At 40.7% G+C, this 22,351-nt stretch overlaps 1 protein-coding gene across 1 annotated transcript; it reads right to left on the reverse strand.

The window, feature by feature from the left end:
* Window positions 1-570: 570 nt before the first annotated feature.
* Window positions 571-17,794, reverse strand: pomgnt1 (protein O-linked mannose N-acetylglucosaminyltransferase 1 (beta 1,2-)). Its single transcript, XM_038296073.1, has 22 exons — window positions 17,660-17,794; window positions 17,378-17,571; window positions 16,007-16,109; window positions 15,586-15,701; window positions 13,011-13,076; window positions 12,815-12,928; window positions 12,618-12,735; window positions 11,688-11,786; window positions 11,299-11,426; window positions 10,652-10,722; window positions 9,173-9,248; window positions 8,795-8,878; window positions 8,677-8,718; window positions 8,540-8,598; window positions 7,217-7,289; window positions 6,435-6,563; window positions 4,458-4,583; window positions 3,559-3,623; window positions 3,437-3,481; window positions 3,207-3,342; window positions 3,022-3,131; window positions 571-1,770 (listed from the first exon to the last, which is right to left on the reverse strand). Exons 2-22 carry the CDS (start codon window positions 17,495-17,497, stop codon window positions 1,689-1,691), a joined length of 1,962 nt encoding a protein of 653 aa, XP_038152001.1. The 5' UTR covers window positions 17,498-17,571; window positions 17,660-17,794; the 3' UTR covers window positions 571-1,688.
* Window positions 17,795-22,351: the final 4,557 nt, after the last annotated feature.

Genomic DNA, 22,351 nt, shown 5'->3' on the forward strand with positions numbered 1-22,351 from the left:
GAACCACAGGTTTACATCCCAACCATCCAACGCTCACATTTCCTTTATCTGGTTTTCCAGACGGACGCTCCCAAGGGAAATCAGGAGGCGGCGCAGAAATCTGAGCTGCTGGTTTTTTTCTGCTAATAATATTAAGCCCTAATGAACCAACCGGGTTAATTATTGAAACAATGAAGAAAAAAAAATGAATAAAAAGCAGTTACAAAATCTTTATTCAGTCAGAGAAAAAAAAAATTCAGTCTAAAATGTTCATTACTTAACAGCAAACTAAAACAAAAACGGAGAAGTCAGACGGCAAACGGGCCGACTCAGAACCCAGAACCTGAAACACTGCGGTTCTGATTAGATTCAAATTCAACCCAAAATGAAAAATTCAACACAGAGTGACTGATGCTCGTTTATAAGAAGACATCTTAAACAGACCCTGATGAGCTAACCACTGCAGGTTCTGATCAGAACCGCTCAGAACCGTTTCATTACATCCATTCAGGGAAGAAAATGCTCTACAATCTGCTCTACAAATACAAACTAATCTATGCCTCGTACTGAATGCATCTCTGCTGCAGAATCAGATACAGAAACTGAAGCAGCAGCACCTAAATTCCTGATCCAGGATATTTTTTGTATCTGAAACCACTGAGAATTGAACAGAATTCAAACTAATCCCAGGAACATCTCAGCAGTCAGAGAGAAAATGGTGTTTGGCTGTATTTTGTCCTCCTGCAGATGCAGCACTGAGGAGAGCGAGATAACTCATATCCAGAGTGACCAGCAGAGGGGAGATCGGTTCTGGATTTAGGAAGCCACTATTCCAAACTCACCTATCAGGAGATTTTCTGGAAAAACATCCCCCAGCTGATCCCAAAACAGGCTGAACCATCAACAGCACAGATCTGAGCTTCTGAATCTGCAGAGCTGAAAACATGGAGCTTTAAGGAGCCACCAATGAGTAAAATTATGCAAATCTGGTAAATAAAAGGTCCAGTTAAGGTTTTAGTAGAACATAAACAGATTAGTGTCACTGTTTGGATCAAGTTTCTGAGCTTCAGAAGATGTTCAGATCCATTAATAACAATAAAAATCTCCAATCAGGATTTTAGGATAAATCTAAAAGGTTTAAATGATTAAAATGTTTTCTAGTTTTATCGTTTAAAAACTTCAGACTCATTCATTCTGTGGTTCCGTCCCACAATCTGCAGCATCAGGTTTGGTTCAGTAGAGAAAAAGAGGCGCCGTCGCCTCATGAGCAGCAGTTAGACCTAAATGGGAAGTTCAGTAGTGTTTCTCCACCAGGATCCAGTTTCTAAGCGAATCACAGGCGGGTCAGAACAAACTGGCCGTGTTCCAGTACAGTTGGATTTTATCCCCTTCTTGTTTGAAATGTTAGACCCTAAAAACATGTTCAGACCATGAAAAGTGAATGGAGTTAAAAAGCAAAGGGAAAAATAAAACCTCAGGCTGGGTGGAATAAATAGGTAACACGGAACCCGTTTGGGTTCTGCTCCAGAACGTCCCAGTTCAAACTGGGTTTAGTGTCATTGTTCCGCCTTCGGCTGTCAGTCAGACTCCGTTCTGGGATCCGGAGGCTCCCGTCAGGAATCCTGCTGTTTCAGTTTATAACTGACGGAGTTCTGCTGTGTTCATCGCACCGCCGGTCCGCTGCAGGGCGGCTGATTGGATTCCCGGTTCTACATCTGCTCCACCGGTGCCCCCTCCTCTTTGGGTGGAGGTTCTAAGTGGATCGGTGCGATAGCAGCCGGTTTCTTCACACTGCCCAAGAGAAACAAGAAAATTGGATCAAACAGATTTAGCAGAGGTGGGTAAAACAGTGACATTTTGGCTTTGGTTCTGGCGCATAGAACGTGTAGATCAGGATCTAACAGAACCAGTCCAGTTGTTACAGTGATCATCAGAACAGATAGTTTTATGCAGACATCCTACATGTCAAATATTGATGATCGTCCACATTGAAATCTTGCTTTCTACCCCTGACCCATGGAGTAAAAATGGCTCCAGTCCTTTACAGTAGGGTCAACAGCGTGTCTCCGCTCTCATCGAACCTCGGTGGATCAAAATAAACTGAAAGAAATTCCTCAAAGGAAACTCTGTATGTTTGAACATTCTTCCTCCATCAGAACACAGCCAGTGGAATCAGAGGTCATCTGCTTCACCATCCTTCCATCGGCCACAGGTGTCCCTCAGGGATCAGCTCTGGAGCCTTCCTTATTCCCCTCTACACTTATGCAGACGATACTGTGATGGACTTTTGACAAAAAATTATTTAATCTGTCACCTCCAGTATTGGTTGGGAAAATTTTAGGATGTATTTTCCTTTTCTTTTGTTCTGTATATTAAAAATAATGTTATATTTCACTCTAAGGTTTCAGTCCTCAGCAAAGATGTGATCCTATAAACAGCATCATTTGTAGAACAGCAATCTGAAATTTCTATCTGAATTACACTCAGGGTTCCAAGTTTAGGTTATTTTCTCCTGTTCATAAAAATGATTTCAAAATATCTTTTAAAATTAATCTAAAATCTAAGCACCTTCCTGCAGACTTCAAACAAGCAGGAGGAAGATTGTTCATTGATGAAGACTCTGGCTGTTAGTGAGTCAAACACAAGGAAATGACTCCTTGGAGACCAGAGGGGAAGGTTGGAAGCTGTAACTAACGCTGCTACTGACACCTCATCAGGACCGTTTCTGGTATAAATCCTCCACCAATGGAAGTTCAGTTGAGAAAAAAATCCAAGCAGAAAAGAACTGCAGGGAATGCCAGGATACAGATCTAGGATAAAATATACAGAAACTTTCACCATCAAACACCTCTGTATAATCCCTGAGCGGTCTGGAAAAAAACGATTCATATAAGCTGCTATGGAAAAAGTCAATCAGAAGGGAACACTTTTAATATTTGGTACCAGCAGACTGATGATCAAACAAAGGAGCTTTGAACAGTTTTTCCTTTCCTCATGTTGCAGGAATGGGAACTTTTTCATCTCCATCCAAGCTTTACTTACGAGTATGGAGAGATTGGCACGGCGACGACCAGGATGTGGTTCCTTTTCCTGAAGAGCCTCCAGAGTCCTTGGTGATATCCTCGGACATCCAGGTCCCAGACATGTAGGCACTGCCGGACAAAAAGGATAGGTTGCCCTGCTCACCAGGAAAATTACCAAAACCTAGATGATGGTGTGGAGTTTACCTTGGCCAGCTCTGTCCAGGTGGACGTGTCCAGCTCAGACTCCATCTTTATGAACATGACGTAGGTCTTCCCCTCTGTGTCTGGAACAAACGAGTCCTCACAGGGATTCTTGGAGTGGTCGAGTAGCTCCGCCTCTCTGGATCAGGAATAAACACACCGCAAATGCCACAGCATTGCTTTTAAAAGCCATCCAACCCAACTTAGCTGTGCGGTTCTGCAGAGATGCTCACCTCAGCAGCTTCTGGATTTCCACCTCATACGCGTCCTTCCTCAAACTGTGAAGCAGAGAAACGGCAAAAACGTCAGTGTTAAAGCAGATTTATGACAAACGGCATCCAGCTACTGGGCGCACCTCTCCACGTTCCTCAGCTGCACGTTAGGAATCGTGTTGAACTTGTGCTTCTTGAAATACACTTCCTGCCGGGAGAAGAAGAAAACCAGAGGTTTGCTGTTAAATCAGGATCATAGTTTTGGTTGAGAGTTGGATAAAAATTTGTCTGGAACAAGTTTCTCATACGATAAATTTTTTTTTTTCCTATTAAATTATAAAATATTTTCATGTCTAAGTTTAATATGTATGTGACTTATTGGTTCATAATAAAAAAAGTCAGTAAAATAACCTGATAAAGCATTTTATTTTCATTTAACATTCTGCACTACAGGGTAACTGGAGAAGCACAAGACATCAGCATTAATATCAGTAAAACTTGGTCGATCTAAACAACCAATATTTCATTTTTTGTTTTTGCTGGTTCTGTTTCGGGGGGTAATTGATGGGTTATATGATGATGATGATTGCGATGCAGATTAATATTGTAGGTAAGAGCCAGAGAGCAGAGAGCCAGAGTCAGCATTGTGGCTGATTTGGTCTAAAGGCTATAAAAACATATAATGACATCGGAAAATATCACTTATCAACCATAACTGCAGTATTAATGTCATATATTTTCATATAGGTGTTTCCCTAAAAATAAGTTAAAAGTATGAATGATCTGGATTTTTTTTCATATCAATATCATATTAGAAATAAAACCTTTGTATCAGGATTCCTCTACTTAATTAAGTGATTATTAATCATAACTTAAATTCGACCTGAGGCTGTGTTTGTTTACTTGTCATTAAGGGATTTATTCAGGTGTATCTACCTGCGTTCAGAGGATCAGTAACAATAGGGGGGCCAGTCCTGATAGATGGATAGATAAAACAAGGTGTGTGTGTGTGTGTGAGAGTTAACAATCCTGGATGTCTCACGTGGAAATATCCGTTCATATTGAGGCCGATGATGCCGAAGTGGTAGGAGCGCGACACGTCGGGAATGATGCACTCCCGGCCTTTCCTCTGCTCCGGCATTCTCATCCACATGTCCCAATCCCAGAGCTGCAGAAGCAGAGACACCACACGTTCAAAAATATCCACAAAAATAACATTCCTTTTAATAAAACCTGGCTAAATATTTCCTTTCTCAACTATTTTCTAAATTTTATTTAATCTCAGCGGACATCTTGAAACAGTTTCTCTGAGATTTGAAAGAAAGTCGCTGGATTTGTTTGGATAATATTTCTGAGTTTTAAATATTACTCATCTAGTTTATAGATTTGAATGAAATTCATTCAAATCAACTAAATATCTTAAAGTCATTTGTAGGGCTGCAACTAACGATTATTTTGAAAATCGATGAATCGGCCGATTATTTTTTCGATTAATCGATGAATCGGACACAAAATATTTTTTTTATATTAACCTCTTTATTCCAAAATAAACATTTTAGACACAACAAACAAGCACACAAGTACAGGTTTCTCATTAACTGTACTGGTGCTATATGAAAAATAAATGTTTGTTTTAAAACTACGCAAACTTACATGAGAAATGTAGCTGTACATCCACTAAATATAGGGTACTTTGTTTCATAAAGCGCAAAAAGAGACAGGCATTTTTGTTTTTTAAAGCCCCTAAGGGGTTCAAACAATAGGCCCCCCCATTTCAACAAATGAGTTTTTTTTAGACTAGAAGAGTTCTGCCTTTTAAGACAGGAAAGTACAGCAGTTAAAGTTGCTACTTGAGAAAATACTGAACCATAGAGATAAAAATAGCCCTGTGATTCAAATTATAAATTGTATTTGGAATAAAAATGAGAGAACTAGGGGTGCTAAAAAACACATCCTCCAAAGACAGATATTTACATGGGAATGTGGCAGATAATTAATTGACATATTACTGATCTTGCTGGATTTTATTCTGCTTTACTTCCATAAATTGCAGGATCTTCTTTACTTTATCTTTGCCAGAAGATTTCAACTTTAAAAGCCTTGCCCTCATAATTTGCAAATTAATTTATTTATAAAGAAAATATAAACGCTGCTTAAGCTAATTCAAATGAAATTAAAAGTAAAATAAGTAGCCAACCTTATCACTGTCTGTAACCTACTAACAAGGTAAGGAAAGCATCAGATGAGCTACCTGAGAAACTAACGTTACGTTTCCCCACTTTAAAATGAAACAAACATGGTTACTCATCCTGCTGATCAGCTCTCTTCACTGCCATTGAAAGCTCCAACATGTTTTCTTTTCAGGTGCTGCGTCATAACAGTGGTGCTTCCGTGCCATGTTTATTTGTTTTTACAAAAGTTGCATGTTACGACTTTTTTCACTTTACAAAGCGCAGGCTGTTTTAATTATTGTGATCAATTTGCGCCGTCAATCCCGGGGCATGCGCGCTTCATTTGCAGTCTGGACGCTGAGGGTAAACTCCTCACTAAAATCCTGCGGCTCGGACTCTGACTGCCGCGCTGAGAGGGATTCCTGTGGGAGAGGGAGAAAGGCGTTGGGATGGGGGAGGCGCCCCACGGCAGCAGCTGCCGCTGGAGGACATGAGTAGGAACGATACACGCTTTCACGTAAGAGTCTCCAAAAGCCGCCAGTGACACCGTAAAAAGTCGCCAGATTTGTCGATAGTCGCTTTTTAAAAAAATAGTCACTGGGGGGGTCTGAAAAGTCGCTGAGTTGGCAACACTGCAACTGCGGCGCTGACTCGCTCCGCCATATTTTTTTTTCTTCCCCGGGATGACGGCGGCGGCGGATGACGCATTAATCGCGCGACACAACTAATCGATGATTAAATTCGTTGCCAACGCTTTTAAAAGTCGATTTTTATCGATTTTATCGATTCGTTGTTGCAGCCCTAGTCATTTGATCGCTTTTTTTTTTCAATGTTGCTGAGCCACAGACCTTCTCAGGGGTCGGCCATTTTGGCTCCAGCTCATCCTTGTAGATGCTCTTCTTCAGTACCCAGCCCAGACCGGGCATGCTCTCCACCCTGTAGAGGAGGGCCGGGTCCTCGGCAGTGTGCTCATAGCCCTGTTCACAGACAGACAAACCGGATCAGATTATTTGATCCGTCACTTTCTGCAGCTGAAATCATTTGATTTTTACCTCCCCCAAAGAGGTCATGTTTTTAGTTTTTAAGCTTGAGTTTGTGCGTTTACTTGTCCGTCTATCTGTCTGCCTGTTTACAGGATAACTTGAAAAGTTATGAAATTTCTACCAAAGGTGTACCCCAGTTCAAAGAACAATCTATTACATTTCAGGGATGACCCACATCACAGGCCAGGATTCTTTATTATTTGGCAGAACAAGGGTTCTGCCACCCTTATACCAGAGGGTGGCAGCAGTGACAGCTTCAGCATCGGACTCAAAAAAGTCTAGAAGCATTATACTGAAGACAGAAACACAGGAAAGGTGAACTAAGCCTGGCTTAAAATGTCAACCTGCTGATCAAATAAGAAAGCAGAGCGAATGAAGAAGGTGTGAACAGAAAAAACACCAGAGGCTGCAGGCAAACTCTGAGCCTTATATAGAAACTTATGAAAGGATTTTAAGGAAATTGTTCTAGTTTCACATAATAGAAATACTGAACATGTGGTTCTGCCTGTTTCCAGAATCTGACGGGGCAATCTGCCGGTTCGGACTTCATATGCAGTCAGAACATGCGCTCAGGGGTCAGGACTGACCTGATCGTTCCAGGCTGAGATGCAGTACAGGCTGTCGTCTTGATCCAACAGGTGGATGGTCTGACTCAGGAAGCTGCAGGGAGAAGGACACGGGTTAGACATGGTGAACAGAGAGCATGCTGGGAAGGCTGGAATATTCCTATTGTTTCTATTCCTACTATCTGTTTGACCTGCAGGACAGAAAGGTAGGAGGACTGACCCACATAAAGCAGAACAGGAGACAGACCTTTGTAGAACCTCCATGGCTGCAGGTCTTTAGGTGTTTGTCTCCATTAGCTCTGAACATCTGCAGTCTGAGGGTTTGTTTCTCCTGCTGTTCTACTAAAAATGCCTCAAGCTTAGATCTAATGGAAAACATCAGATTTCAAGTGTTTCCACAGACTTTCAGTTAGCCTTAGGTGAGGACTTTGACTAGGCCATTCTATCATATAAGGATACTTTAATCAAAACCCTCCCATTGAAATTCTGGATGGATGTTCATGGTGGTTCTACTGGAGGGTGAACCTTCACCCAATTCTCAAGTCTTCCACAGCATCTAATAGACTCTGTTACATGATTGTCCTGGATTTATCTCCATCCTCACATCCACTCTACTCTGTTTTAGGTATTCTGATTCTCTTGCAGACCAAAGTTTATTTCTAGTTTGTTGTCCTCCTCCAAACAGAGCACCTTCTGATGTTTTTTGAAACCCTGAATCATGCGGTGATAGATGTTCTGTCTACCTGAGCTGTGCATCTCTTCAGCTCCTCCATAGTCACCATGGAAATCTGAGCTGCTTCTCTGATAGATGCTATTCTCTCAGTCCTGATGGACCTCAATGTCCGGGTGGGTCTGCAAGTGGTCCATCCTCTCTCCATGTACAGATGATGAACTAATCAGAAATCTGGGAGATTGTTCTAGAACATCCGACTGAAACAGAACCTCCTCCCGGACCGCTCGGCTGGATTCCTTTGTCTTCATGATGTTAGAAGTTTGAATACTTCTGCACAGATTAACTAAAGAACGGAAAGTTCTGGTTCCTGAGAAGCTTAATAGAAATCATGCAGCAGGAGAAGATGGATGTGAGGCACCTCGGTCCTCCTGAGGTCCGTTCTTTGTTTAGAAGCTGCAGCTTTTTCTGCCACAAAGATTTTAACAAAGAGGCTGGAGAGCCGAGCTGGAACAAGCCTGAGGAAGTGCTGCCACCTGGTGGACGCTGCAAAACGATGCTTAGCTAAGAAACAAGTTCTACTGTCTTTCAAGGAGTCGCATTCCCTGAACAGAACTGTAGGAGTGCGTGGGTAACTCCACACCTTCTGCTTCCATGAAGCAGTTAGGACCCACCTGAAGAAGTCCACAGAGATGTCCAGGTCCTCCTCCAGAACGATAGCAAAACCTGCATCCTGTTCAACAACAAAAAAAGGTTCTGTCAGCAGACTGGACCGCAGCACAACCACCCACATGATGATGCAGAGACTTACGGGGTGAAGGTTGAAGGTGGCCGTCAGACTCGCCTTGTAGTGCTGAAGCCAACAGAGGACAGGTTATTAGAGGATCAGAACCAGCACCGGCTGCCTGGACCTGGGAGTTCTGGCTTACCTGGGACACACGGGCGTTCTTGATGCTGATGGGCGTGTGCTGAATGCCTTTTAGCGCGAAAAGCTCCACCACGTCCATCGGCTCCTGAACCGGACACACAGAAAGAACTTTGGGTTTAATGTGTCGACAGGATGTCAGACCTGAAGACCGAGCAGACAGTCTGCTCTCAATTTCTAATCTGTCATTTCTGACAGAAGCTGTCCTTCTTCTAAGTAGCTTATTGTTAGCGTTGATAATAGCTGCGTTGTTCTATCCTCATTTAAGAGTCACTTTGGATAAAAGTGCCCTGAAATTACAGTCGGATAAATATCTAAAACTTTTCCCACAGGTCTATTCGTTGACAGACGCCTCGTTTAGCTCATGTGTAAGTACTGGTACCTCGTAGTATCCATCAATGAAGACAGTGATCATCTGCGGGTTGACGCCGTGAGCTGAGAGGAGCGAGCGCAGCATCCTAACAAACAGATGACAAGAAGGTTCAGCGCAAAAACATTTAAAGAGGAATAAAACAGCTTCTCCTTCTCCTTAGGTTGATCAACAGAAACATCGGCAGCAAAGGTCTGATTTCCTCTTCCAAACAGCTGGAATGGATATAAATGAACCTCTGAGAGAGTTTTAGATGTTTGGTTCTAAAGGTGCGGATCAGATCTGGGAAGGATCATGAGGACATGATGGACGTCTAGGTATCAGAGGAAATGTGAGGAAGTGATTCTGTTTGAAGTGGAATGTTTGGGAGTTCATAACAAAAACAGACAGATGAGATCAGGATGATGTGAATCTGGTCCTTCAGAGGATTTAGAGTTGCAGTCAGATCACCGGAAAGAACCGGATCTTCCCAACTGGACAGAACCGGACCCTTTTCAGGGTTCCTACAGCATAAGGAAAGTTAAATTCAAGACTTTTTAATGCCAATCGAAATAAAAATTTAAGACCAAATTCACAAGAAATACAAGAAAAACCTGCTTGCGACAACTTAACCCAAAGGTTTATTTTAACATAAACCACTGCACTAATGTTTCAAATTTTGAAAAGCTTCTCATACAGGAAGAAAGCTAAAAACACACAAATGACAGATATATTTTAACAATTATTTAACTGAATTCACAAGCTTTGTTTTAGCAGGGAACAAAACAAATCAGTTTTAAAGCCACAACATAACCAGTGCTAAGTCTTTTTTGCAGCTATTTTTCTTTGTATCGTTTTCTTAGTATGTTTGATTTGGTGATAAGTGGAGGCGTTGCAGAGACAAGGGTGGAACAAAACCCAGAAATACTGGCTGTTTCTCTGTAACTCCATTTTGATTTTCACAAAATCCACTGTGCCTCATGTATGTTCCCTGGTACTGGTTTTAGTCATGGAGAAAACTCTTGGCTGGAGCCAATTTTGGTTACATTTACACTTGCTCATATTTTCCAAACAAAAAGTTAATGGCGCATCTCCCAAATGTCCCGGCCGCAACAACGCTTTTATTGGTTCCGCTACTGGGACGGAACCAATAATGGCGAGCCGTTATTTTTTTTTTAAATAAAAAAAGAATTGTCAATTTTTATGTTTTATTTAGATTAAAAAAAATAAATTGTAATAAAAATAATCCTATTTATGATGATTTAAAAATTAAGACCTGTGAAAGACTGATTTAAGACATTTTAATACCAATTAAGGCCTTAATTTTATTTTGAAGAATTCAATGCCTTTTAAGACTTTTTAAGGACCCACAGGAACCCTGTTTTTTCTGATTATTAGTTTAAAAATAAAATGATCAGAGGAAATCTAGTCTCTCCTGCTGTTGCATCACTGGGTCGACCCAAGTGACTAAAACAGGATCAAACTGGTTCTGGGGCTACGTGTGGTCCCCACCTGTACAGGTAGTTGGGTCTGTTGCCAGCGATAACAGCCACTGGAACGTTGAAGATGTTGTTACTGGGAAGCTGGAAGCAGAGAGGAAACATTACAGAACAATGAACCACTTAGACCAGGCGTCCATATTTCTGCATGTGTTTCAGAACTCGGGTCCAGCTGAAGGCGCCGCTGATGAGCTGGAACCAAAGTCTGCTCTGGTGGTTCTTGACCACACTAAGGACAGCAACTCAAGTTCAGATTCAACTGTTTTTTTTTAGATTATCAGCATGATTCTGCAGAAGCAAATGATTCGGCTGATGATTCAAACTGGAGATGTTTCAGGAATCATCCAATTTAATCTGATCACCAACAGGTCCAGAGAGCACCAGGACATTTCTTGACCTGACAGCCTAAACATTGGCAAAGGTACGGGATTTGGCCAGCAGGTGGCAGAACGGTCCAACTTAGTGATTAAAACAAACAATTCTTTACAACCCAAGAAGGAAACTAAATGTATCAAAGTTAACCAATTTTAAAAATGGAAACTTTTTTACCAAACAGACAGTAATCTTCATAAACAGTTCATCTGGAGATGCTAAACGTTTCTTAGGGATGCACACAGAGCAGACCTCAGCGCGGTGGATCAGCTGTTCGGGGCATCTTACCGGCTCTGGGTTGAACTCGATGGGCGCCGGGTCTTTGCAGCTGCAGATGCTCCCATATCCTTCCACTTTGCTGCAGAACAGCTTCCTCCTCCTGTTGAGCTCCGTGTCGGCCCAGTGGCACTCCGCCTCTGCAGGGCGGTCAGAGGGAGAAAATGGATCAGGGGGATGAAAACTTGCTGGAACATTTTCTGCTGGATCGTCTCAGTCAGCTCATTTCAACAGCTGCTGCTGGGATTATAGCTGAACACGCCGACCAATGAGAAGTCGCTTCCAAGTTCCAGCTTCCTGGAAAAGGTTCTGATATTTGAAATGTTTTTATTCCTTTTAAAACTGATGATAAAACCTAACCAGGAAATAAACCAACAGTCTACAGACATGAACTCTGGTACCTTCAGCAGCGGTGAGTTGCACCTCCGTCTTCAGCAGAACCGGGTCGCCCCAGGTGGATAGAGCCGGAGACTTGGAGTGCTTCTCTCCGTACACTGGACCTGTGAAATTTTTAGAGAGAATGTCCTTCGTTTTAATTTGAGTCTTTATCAGAATGCATCAATATGAGGCTAGTTTCCAGTTGCCGTTTTCACTTTTTGCCACTGAGATTAGTAGCTGTCTGTCCTTATCTGGGAATTTTAGTCTTTCCCTCAGTATGCAACACGTATTACGTTAAAGACTAAAATCTAAAATATAACTGAAACTGATTGAAACAAAACTGAAACTAAGCCATTTGAACTGTCAGTCAGACTTAGAATTGAGAGAAACAGCAAACATAGGTCAGAGATTTAGACTGAATCAAACCACCTCTATGTGAACAGCAAAGTGTCTGCTGGTAAACCTGTTTTGCATCCAATTGAATCCAAACAGTGCCCCCTGCAGGCCACACATCTCCATGTGGCTAAAGCAAAAAAGGGGTAAGAAGAATTATTTTTTATAAATTTGGCCTTAACTTCTGAAAATAAAAAATAAAAACAGAACCAAGTTCCTCTGACCAAAATACAGAAGTATAACATCACAAAGTGGCGCCAAACTAGTGATTTCATGTTTATAAATCTAACAGCACTTTCATGCCACTGAAAAATAAAAGGGTAATGGCTTTCCATACCCTGACCATTGTTGCAGTATCAGGGACAAACCAACACTTTTACACAGTGGCGCTACTCTGCTGTCTCTGTGGGAAGCTTCAGACATCCTCATCTTCATCATGCATGGATCAGAGCAGTGTTGCTGCCAACTGCTTCTGCACCAATCACCTGACTGCAGGTTATTATGAAGTCACTTCAAACTAAGCCAGGAAGGCTTCCCTTTAAACCCTGAATGAGTCTAACCTCCTTTCTTCACTACAAGGGTCCACATGTCCCTCCAGCTCAGGTTCAGGGATGCCTGGCTGCCAAAGCTCTTCAGTAGGGTCTTTGCAGCATCCTTAAGATGGAACGTTCCCTCATCCTGCAGAACAGAACCAAACCGGTCAGCAGAACCAAGCCTATAACAGCTGGAATCACCTCTGCAGGTAAACCAACCCTACCTTTATGGTGAATATGAGGATCCGCCCACGAGTCACCATGTTGAGGAAGAGGATCATGGCTTCGTCCTCATGAGGAGAATAGGTGTCAAAGATCCTCTTGGCCATCACGTGACCCTGAAACGGCAAAAGATGGTCCAGTCAGAACAAAGTTTGGGTCGATTACAGGTTATCAACCAGTGAACCAGAGGATGCTCACCGTGGCCTGGTTCAGAACGATCACATGGATTCCTCGGCCCTGTTCACGCATGTCGTCCTCCAGAACCTGCAGGCGGGACATCGTCCAACCAAGTTAATAATGTACTGAAACGGGCCAGGAATGAACAGTAGTGAAGGAACACATGAACAAAGCAGTTTCTTTCCAGATGTAGGAAGAAACAAAAATACTTCTGAAGCTGTTAATTTTCTCCCAGGAAGCTTTGTTACTTTGTAGGTAAACATGGCTTCCATCTAGAAAGTAGCCACTAGATGCCAACTTCTGCACTAAAACAGGGGTTCTATGAGGCATCATGTTCCTGGAATTAATCACTTCTTCTTAATTAGGAAACCATCATCTGCTACTGAATGTTACCATGTTTTAATAGTTAGAGTTCCAGGTGAAGCAATCTGTTAATTTACCATCAGCAGGGGAAGCCGTTCACCCAATCAGCAAAGTGGAGCAGAGCAGGAGGAAAACTACGACTTAGGGCCAGGCTAGGGATTATTTTTTCTTCTATTTCAAGAATAAAGTCGTAACATTACTGGAAAAAAGGCCCAACGAAAATATTCAGAAAATTAAGATGATAAAGTAGTAATGTTAAGAGAATAAAGTCCTAAAATTATGAGAAACAAGATCTATTTTATGACAACTCTTACAAGAAGCACTCTCTTCCCTAAAATGAGGAATGTCGAGCATCATGTGAGGTTACACTTTGGCTCTGGTTTGACAAATAATGAAATCTTATAGTGCACCAGCATTAAAATTGGACTCAGGTTGCTGTTTGGTGGAGCTGGTCGGCCGTCATATGGTGGTCGGAGCTTCAAGCTTTGTTTCTGAAATGGATTGTTGTATGAAGACTTCATTCTCGTAATGTTACGATGTAATTCTCGTAATGTTACGACTTTATTCTTGTAATGTTACGACTTTATTGTTGTAACGTTAGTACTTTATTGTCGTATTGTTACGACTTAATTCTCGTTATATTACGACTTTATTCACGTAATTTTACAACTTTATTCACGTAATTTTACGACTTTATTCTCGTAATTTTACGACTTTATTCTCGTAATTTTATGAATTTATTCTCGTAACGTTACGAATTTATTCTCGTAACGTTACGAATTTATTCTCGTAACTTCACGACTTTATTCTCGTATTGTTACGACTTTATTCTCGTAACGTTACGACTTTATTCTCGTATTGTTACGACTTAATTCTCGTAATATTACGACTTTATTCACGTAATTTTACGACTTTATTCTCGTAATTTTACGAATTTATTCTCGGAACGTTACGACTTTATTCTCGTATTGTTACGACTTATTTCTCATAATATTACAACTTTATTCTCGTAATTTTACAACTTTATTCTCGTAATTTTACGACTTTATTCTTGTAATGTTAAAATTTTATTCAAAAAAAAAGAAAAAAAAAAGAAAATCTCTAGCCTGGCCCTAATACTCCGTCGTAGCAAACAGCCAGTAAGCCCACCAAAAAAACAAAACAAAGCCAAAGATGGGCTGGATGTTACTGAACCGACTTGCACATCAGCTGATACCTTTTTATTACTAAGATTAAGTTCATAAAGCTAAAAACCCAAAGAGCAGAACCTTCAGCCCCACATGGAGTTCTGCTTGGTTCAGAGACTCCTGCAGACGTGTTTACAGGGGCACATCCAGGTCAGGAGAAGCTCCTAATAGTTATCCAAGGTTTAAGATATGATGAACTTAGTTTTTCCACCATAGATCCTGACCCCATCCAACCTCAAGTGATTTACGTCCAACTGCAGAACCCCTGCCACAGATCAGGTCTGCCAACCAAAAGATAAGGAAGCTGCAGATATCCAGTGTCAATGCTTCAGGTGCCTTGCATCTGCTTCAGTGTCAGACCGCTGCAGTCTTTAGGTGCCCTAAAAAGCGCTATCACAGATCCTTCCTCCCAGTAGTTGTTTAGAACCATCACTGCCTCCAAACAAACTCAATAAGTATTTATACATCTAACCTGCTATTGACATTTTTTTAGCTAATTGATTAATCGGTTTATTTTATTTTTTTAGATGTATTGATCAATAAACTGATAGCTAAACGTTCCTTAAATAAAATTTTATAGTGTTCAAACCAGGAAAAGCTTAATCTGTGAGGAGTTCTGGAGCATTCTGATGGAGAGAAAAAGTTTTTCATCTTCAGTGTTAAATGCTTTTCTGTTATAATTACTGTTTTGAGTAGGTTGCTCTTTCAGCTAATAGCAGATTTTAGCATCTCTATACTCCAGTTAACGATTAATAGATTTTCAAGTTAGTTGACGATTATTTCAATAATCAAAATTAGTCCAATTTACATCCCTGCTGTTTTCTAAGGTCAATTTTATAAATGCACATTTCATGCAGCTTATCTCTGAGCTCTTTTGAAATGTGTCTGTTAGAACCTGAGAATAACCAGAACAACACCTCTGAAGTCCAACTCTTTAACCCAAATTAAACCCGACTAAACTGGGATGTTCCATCTAATGGAGAGTAGGGCTGTGAGGGGTCGATAATCTGGATGTGGGTCCTATGAAGTGGCAGCGGGTCACTCACCGTGGTGCCGTCTACTGCCACATAGACCTTAGAGCGGCTGGAGTACACCTCGATGTCCAGGACTTTGCGTCCGCTGGCCTGCCTGCGAGGAGTCTCCATGTTTGGAATCACATCTTCTACAAGAGCAAAGAAGATCAGCAGAGTTAAATCTCTAATAATGACATAAGAGGTTATTATAGATGGAACAATGATCAAATATATACAACACTTGCAGCTGATAATGTCAAACAGAAAAATCAGGTCTTTCTGAAGTTTGTTCTTAAAAATTGTTATTGCATTGCTAAGCTTATTTTAAACATAAGTGTTCTGAGAATGACTTAATTTTATATTGTAATTATTATATTATATTTAAGTTATCCAGGGGCAGGGTTTAACCATCATACAGCAGAAACAAAATAATAGACTGGAAGCCTTTTCTCACCATATTCCAGAGCTGCAGCTTCTTCATCAGCAACCCTGCGGGTGTCCAGGATCAGCTTAATGTTGACGATGACGGTAATAAGGAGGAACAGCACCGCCCCGGCCTGAGGAAGGAAAACGCATGGATGCACTGTTTAAACGCTGTCATTTAACCAGGTTCCACTCATTTCCTCCCTTAATTTTTCTGGTTCACTTCTATAAACAAACCAAACTGTAATGTTCATTTTCATGGTACGGTTTATATTTTAATCCTTTATAGGGCAAGTTACCATTTTTTATCGCTTGCATCCCCCTTACAAGTGGAGTAAATCCCCCCACCCCTGTCCCTCAGTGAAGTCTAGAAGCACAAGATCTATATCCAGCCATTCAGCAAAGATACTGCGACATGGCTCTACTTCTTATTTTGGCATTTGACCAATTAGATGAGCCGTTGAATGATATTTTACCTACTGTAAATCAAGTCGGGAACAAAAGTTAACAAGTCAAGAAAAAAAGGTAAAAAGCTAATTGAAAAGTTAAAAAGTAAAGTTAAAAAGTTCATAAGCCTAGTTAACAATTATATTTAGGTTTATAAACTAAAAAATGTAAGGACCAGTATCAGCATTAATGTCTTTCAGTCATCAATGCACACATTCAGCGACACACAGGAGCTCTTCCAAGCTGGGCACCAGTTCATTCACAACACCTGTCCCTAAAGGTTGTGTTGCGTTTCTTTCACTCTCAGAGTGTTTTTCATACATTTCTTATAGAAGCACTTTTGTTATTTTTCTTAATATATTTGGGCAAGTTGCCGTTTCTTGTTATTACATTGACATACATTTTTACCATCAAAATAGCAATAGTTTTTGAATGTTAGAAAGGTAATAAGGTATTTTTCTGGATTCCAATAACACTATTGGCTAGAAATTTAGATTTTCAAAGTATTTCACTGAGTGACCTATAAAGCGTTAATCTATTTCACAGAATTATGAAGCAAAATAAGCATAAAAAATTTCAGATCCCCCTTTAATTGTACTTTGCAGGATTAAGCTCAGTTTTAAATAAGCTTTGGAACTGTGAGGCAGACCTGCAGCAACAGGTTTGTTTTGCAGTCCAACACAGTTTAACCTGCAGGGAAAATAAAGACCTGCTCCAGGTTCAGATGCTCTATATCAGAGTTCTGCAGGTTTAGGTCATGATCAGCCTTTACCAACTGATTTATGTCCAACAGAACCAACTACTGTTCAACAAGTGTCTGATCCAGGTTCTAGAACCTTGAAGGCAGAGATCTGGGTTTAACTGAGCTGCAGAGAGCTGATCTCCCTGCAGGACATTTTAATCTCGCTTCACGGTGATCAAACGGAGCCCTGCGGACAGAAGCAGAGCCACAGACCTGACAGAACCTCCGGATGCTCCTCCTATGGGTCAGACGGTACTTCCAGGTCAGGTACCAGCTCCTCTGCTGGCGCGGGATGAACGGCTTGGCTCGGGGGTTCGGGGTCCAGGTCTCCATCCCGGAGGGTCCTCCTCAGATCCACAACACCAGCCCCTATCAGACTCTCAGAGGGCCCGCCGTCACATGGTCACCTGGAAGACAGAAGGTCAGGGAAAAGTGAAGCTAATGGCAGCTTGAGAGGAAGGATGTAACAGCGGCTCGGTTCTGGTGAAAACTCACAGGTTCCTCTCAGAAAGCTGGTTCTGGTTTCTTCATGTCCGGGTCAGCATGAATGAACAGAACCACAAGAACCCTGTGAAGCCTGCAGCTGCATGATGGTTCCTGTGGGCTCTGCTCCTCATCTTCTGTTTACTTCCGGTGGGATGCTGCTCTGCTGCCCCCTGCTGGTCGGCAAACATAACAGCAGAGAAAGAGGAAACCAGAGATGCTGTAATTCATTTAACAAACAGTAACATAAAGAAACTAAGGATGTTTATGGTATTCTACATTTACCTTCTGAGCAGATAGCTTCTTAATCTTCAGTTTGGCCTTTTTTTTCTCTGAATTTACAATTATTTCTTTTAAACTACAGGCTTAAAAGGAGCTTATACAACCTTAAATCCATTTCATTTGCACTATTTTAATACCTTTATGGCGAAAACCAATTTTACCTCAAACATTATTTTCTCGCACATCTACATTCTGCTATTATACTGCTGTTTATAATGCCCGTACATCCTTTAGTTGTTAATTTTGAACACTTTGATTTTTTGGTCATTTTGATCATGACATTTGTCACATTCTCATATTTTTCTTAACATTTTACCTCAGGAAGATAAAAGTTAATCAAAAAGTTATTCAGGTTTTGAAAGAGTTGTAGAAGGAACACATGTCAGGTGCAGTGAGTAGGACTTTTGTGAGCCAAAGAGGGTCTAAAGGAGAGAAGAGGAAGGAAGCACAGAGCTGGGCTTAGTTGGAGGGGCGGGGGCGGAAGAAGGGAAGAGTGAACGGTAGACAACCACGGAACCAGGCCGGTGGTGCATGGCGCGTGTTTTGAAGCTGCTTGTGGAGAGATGTCCTGGGCCGTGAGTAGTGAGGAAACAGGAAGCGATTCTTGTGGGATGGAAGAAGGAAATAGTGACAATGAAGGTTGGAAGATAGCAACATCAAAAAATGAGAAAAAGCGGAAAAAACAGAGATCAGTTAAAGGGGAATCTAGTTCAGAACAATCCAGTGATGATCAATCCATACATTCCACAGCACAACAAAATGAATTCAAAGTCATATTCAAAGTCGTTAATCAGGCAGACTCTTTTACAAATTGGAATCCGGTTCACTTAACAAAAACCATCAATAAACTTGTCGGAGAAGTCAGAGGTGCCAGAATTCTGTACAGTGGAGACCTGCTAATTAACTGCAGAGACAGCGCCCAGCAAGGCAAAGCAATACGTATCAACAAAATTGACGGGATAAGAGTTCAGTGCAGCCTAATGGAGAACAAAAAGATCAGCAGGGGAGTCATTGGAGGAGTTCCTCTAAAAATTTCTGAAAAAGAGATTCTGGAAAACATAAGCGGTGCAAAAGTAAAAGAAGTAAAACGGTTAAAAACAACAAGAAACGGAGAAAGATCTGACAGTTTATCGGTGTTAATTAAATTCGAAGAAGAGCAATTACCAAGCAAAGTATTCATCGGTTACATAAGCTATAATGTCAAAATCTACAATCCTCCACCATTGAGATGTTTCAAATGCCAAAAATTCGGTCACATTGCAGCAGTTTGTAAAGGGAAACAGAGGTGTGGAAGGTGTGCAGGAGAACATGAGTACGGAAAATGTGGAAAAGAAGCTAAAATAAAATGCTGTAATTGTGGTGGAGAACATACTGCTGCTTATCGCGGCTGTGAAGCAAGCAAAAGGTCTGAGGAAATTAAAAAAATGAAATTTGAGCTCGGAATAACCTACGCTGAAGCTGCAAAAAGGATCCCATCTCAGTCAGAAAAACCCAAACCTACAGTTCAACACACAGCAAATTCCAAACCTCTAGAGAAATCTCCAAAAATTGATGAAGACTCACTAATTGTTAAAAAGACAAATTTTGTTCTTTTCATGGTAGAAGTGATTAATTGTACTGCACAGACAACAAAAAAAACTGAAAAAATCAAAATAATAGTGAAGGCTGCAGAAAAATATCTGGACATTAAAGATTTGAACTGGGAGATGGTTGGAAGCATGATGGGAGGACCGATGGGACCATCAGAAACTGGCAGAATTACGATGACCTAGAGTAAATTAAAATTATATGGGCAAATGTGATTTAGTATTATGTTGGTTTAAGTTACACAGGTTTTTTTTTTTTTTTTTTTTTTTTTTTTTTTTTTTTTTTTTTTTTGGGGGGGGGGGGGTGAATCGTTTCCTGTTTTCTTGCTTTACTCCATATCAGTTGGTGGCGGTAATGCACAATTCACAAGTCTGCCAACCGCCATAAAATCTCATAAGAAGAAGAAGAAGAAGAAGCACAGAGCTGATTGGCTGATTCACCATCTAAACAGTGGAAGAAATTAGAGGAAATAGCTGAAGTCAGTTGAAGTAACCAGAAATGGGGAGGAATGAGTTATTTTTTCTGTCATGCTAAAGTTTAAAGAGAGAATCTAACCCAAAAACATGTATGTGGGTTCAGGTTTTTACATTTGGGAATTTATTCCTCTGAATCTTTGCTGTTTTAAATGTGAAAAGTTTGGACATGTTGCAAGGTTGGAAAATCTGTTGGACTATAAATAATGTAGGCTACAGACGGAGCACCCCTGAAACATTGTAATTTTGAAGGTGAGTATGTTTCAACTTATCAGGTTTGTGTGTAACTATGTAGAAATATGTCAAATATACAGAAGCAGCTAAAACATAACCGAGTCAGGCAAAGACGATAACAGAGGCAATCAGCTCTGTCTGCCTTGATGAAACAAAAGTAAAGATGGCATCCAAAGTTCATCTTAAAAGGCCTCCAATACGCACCTGTCTGCTCCTGTGTGCAGGCGGTGGATGCTCTGTGTGACTTAATTCAAATGACACCGTTTCAACCCACCTCCAGCCCCTCCTCCACCATCGTAGCTAAAGCTGTCATTCTTCCCAGACTCTTACTGCGTTCCCTGTCTCATGTCAGCCGGCCTGGCAGGAGACCGCCATGTTGAGCCTGGTTCTGCCAGAGGTTTCTTACCAACGGGGAGTTTTTCCTCTCCACTGTCGCTTCATGCTTGCTCATCATGCACAGGTTCTCTCAACCTATGTTATCCAAACTGGACTTCCATCTTCCAGGTCCCTGAGTGAAGCTCTAGTATCAGCTCACGCAATCCACTGGATCTCCCCATAAAGTTCAGCATACCGTCTCGCTAACCAGCAATCTACAGACTGGGGTGGGGGGGACAGCCCTATTCTTTGCTCCTGTTCATGCATGTCTATCAAAATTAAGCGCCATGTTTCCTGCCGAGGTCTGAGCACCAAAGACAAAGTAATTGTATCAATAAATTTCTCCTAATTGTCTTTCTCTTTGTGTTTTTCAGATTGAAATATAGAAAACAGTAGTAATGCTATGAAAATATTCAGTTTCAGATAATCTAATATTAATATAATACTAATAATTTTGCCATTCTATCATTACTTTTTTAGTCATTATGAATTTTTTGAAATATCTGTCCTTTCAGTTTCTTTTTTATTTACATAAAAATTTATAATATTAAAATATATATATTTTTGTCAAGATGATGTATTAAGAATTCTACTATTATTCTACTACATTGCCCAAAATGAACAGAGATAAAGACTCAGACCATCAGCAAGCATAGGTAGAAATCAGTTTCTCAATAAAACTGGTGAATTGCAGCAGTTCACTGTTTCCTGGTGAAGCCCAGCAATACATGTCATATCACACTTTTTCCTCACATACTCATAAAGACATAAAACAATGAAAAGACTAACATATCTGATAATAAGCAATACATTCATATCTTTCTGGGTCAGTTTAGGGTTTGAATTAATGTGTCATCTAATGTTTGATCTCCTCGTTGGAAATAATAATGCTGGGAGTTTCCATTTAATAGGAAAAGGGAATTGAAACTGTCTGCTTGAGGTAATTACCACCAGGACAGTGCTAGATATCTTTATGATGCTACACCTTCATGAAAAGAGAATATATATTTTTTATTATCAAAGATGCCAAAAAGCTGGACGATGAAGTGAGTCTCTCTCTCTCTGTTGCTTTTACACAGATTTTCATCTATTCCAGCTTTATCATTAATCTGTACTCTGGGTTAACAGACAACAGAACTAGACAGGTTTCTGTTTAGAGCTCTTTTTAAAAGCATTTATCAGCTCATTATTCTAATGCTGATGCTAAAGCTTGGTGGGTTTATTTGGGATGATCCAAGTAATCGTGTTGAGACAGAGCCAGGGAATCCAAGGTTGGGGAACCGGTTCAGGCAGGAAGAATAACTAGATGAAAGAGAGAGAAAAACAAAACACAAACAAAAAGCAGGTTAGGAGTGTTTAAACAAATGGCCTGAATGTGTTACCACTTGGAGTAGCCAACATTCTGACGCTGTGCAGGTGGAGGTCTGTCCTTAAATGGCTGCAACTGCTGATTAGGGTGATGACTCCCAGGTGAGTCATCACCCTAATCATCTGACTAAACCGACACCATCAGAGATGTTTAAAGGTTATTCAGTTAATCATTGTTGTGACTTCATGTTATTTTGTATCTAATGAAATAAATTTGTTCTTTAATATATTGACACACATACAACTGGCTGTAAGTTAGAGCAAAGGATAAAGTGGGATTCAAGCTCAAATCCTGACTCTGCACACATAAGGAATACATTCACAACAACTTCCACCCAAAATATTATTTATTAATAAAAATAAAATTCCAGGTGAAACTTACTTT

Source organism: Cyprinodon tularosa, unplaced genomic scaffold, assembly GCF_016077235.1.
Source record: "Cyprinodon tularosa strain WSP-4 unplaced genomic scaffold, ASM1607723v1 ctg367, whole genome shotgun sequence".
NCBI classification, from domain to species: Eukaryota; Metazoa; Chordata; class Actinopteri; order Cyprinodontiformes; family Cyprinodontidae; genus Cyprinodon; species Cyprinodon tularosa.

Excerpts from the sequence above, each read along its gene's own strand:
- pomgnt1 (XM_038296073.1), bottom strand. The coding sequence starts at position 17,497 with ATGGAGACCTGGACCCCGAACCCCCGAGCCAAGCCGTTCATCCCGCGC. Across the intron at positions 3,343-3,436 it reads GAAATCCAGAAGCTGCTGAG|AGAGGCGGAGCTACTCGACC; the intron begins GTGAGCATCTCT and ends TTCCTGATCCAG. Across the intron at positions 3,132-3,206 it reads CCTGGACAGAGCTGGCCAAG|TGCCTACATGTCTGGGACCT; the intron begins GTAAACTCCACA and ends TTTGTCCGGCAG.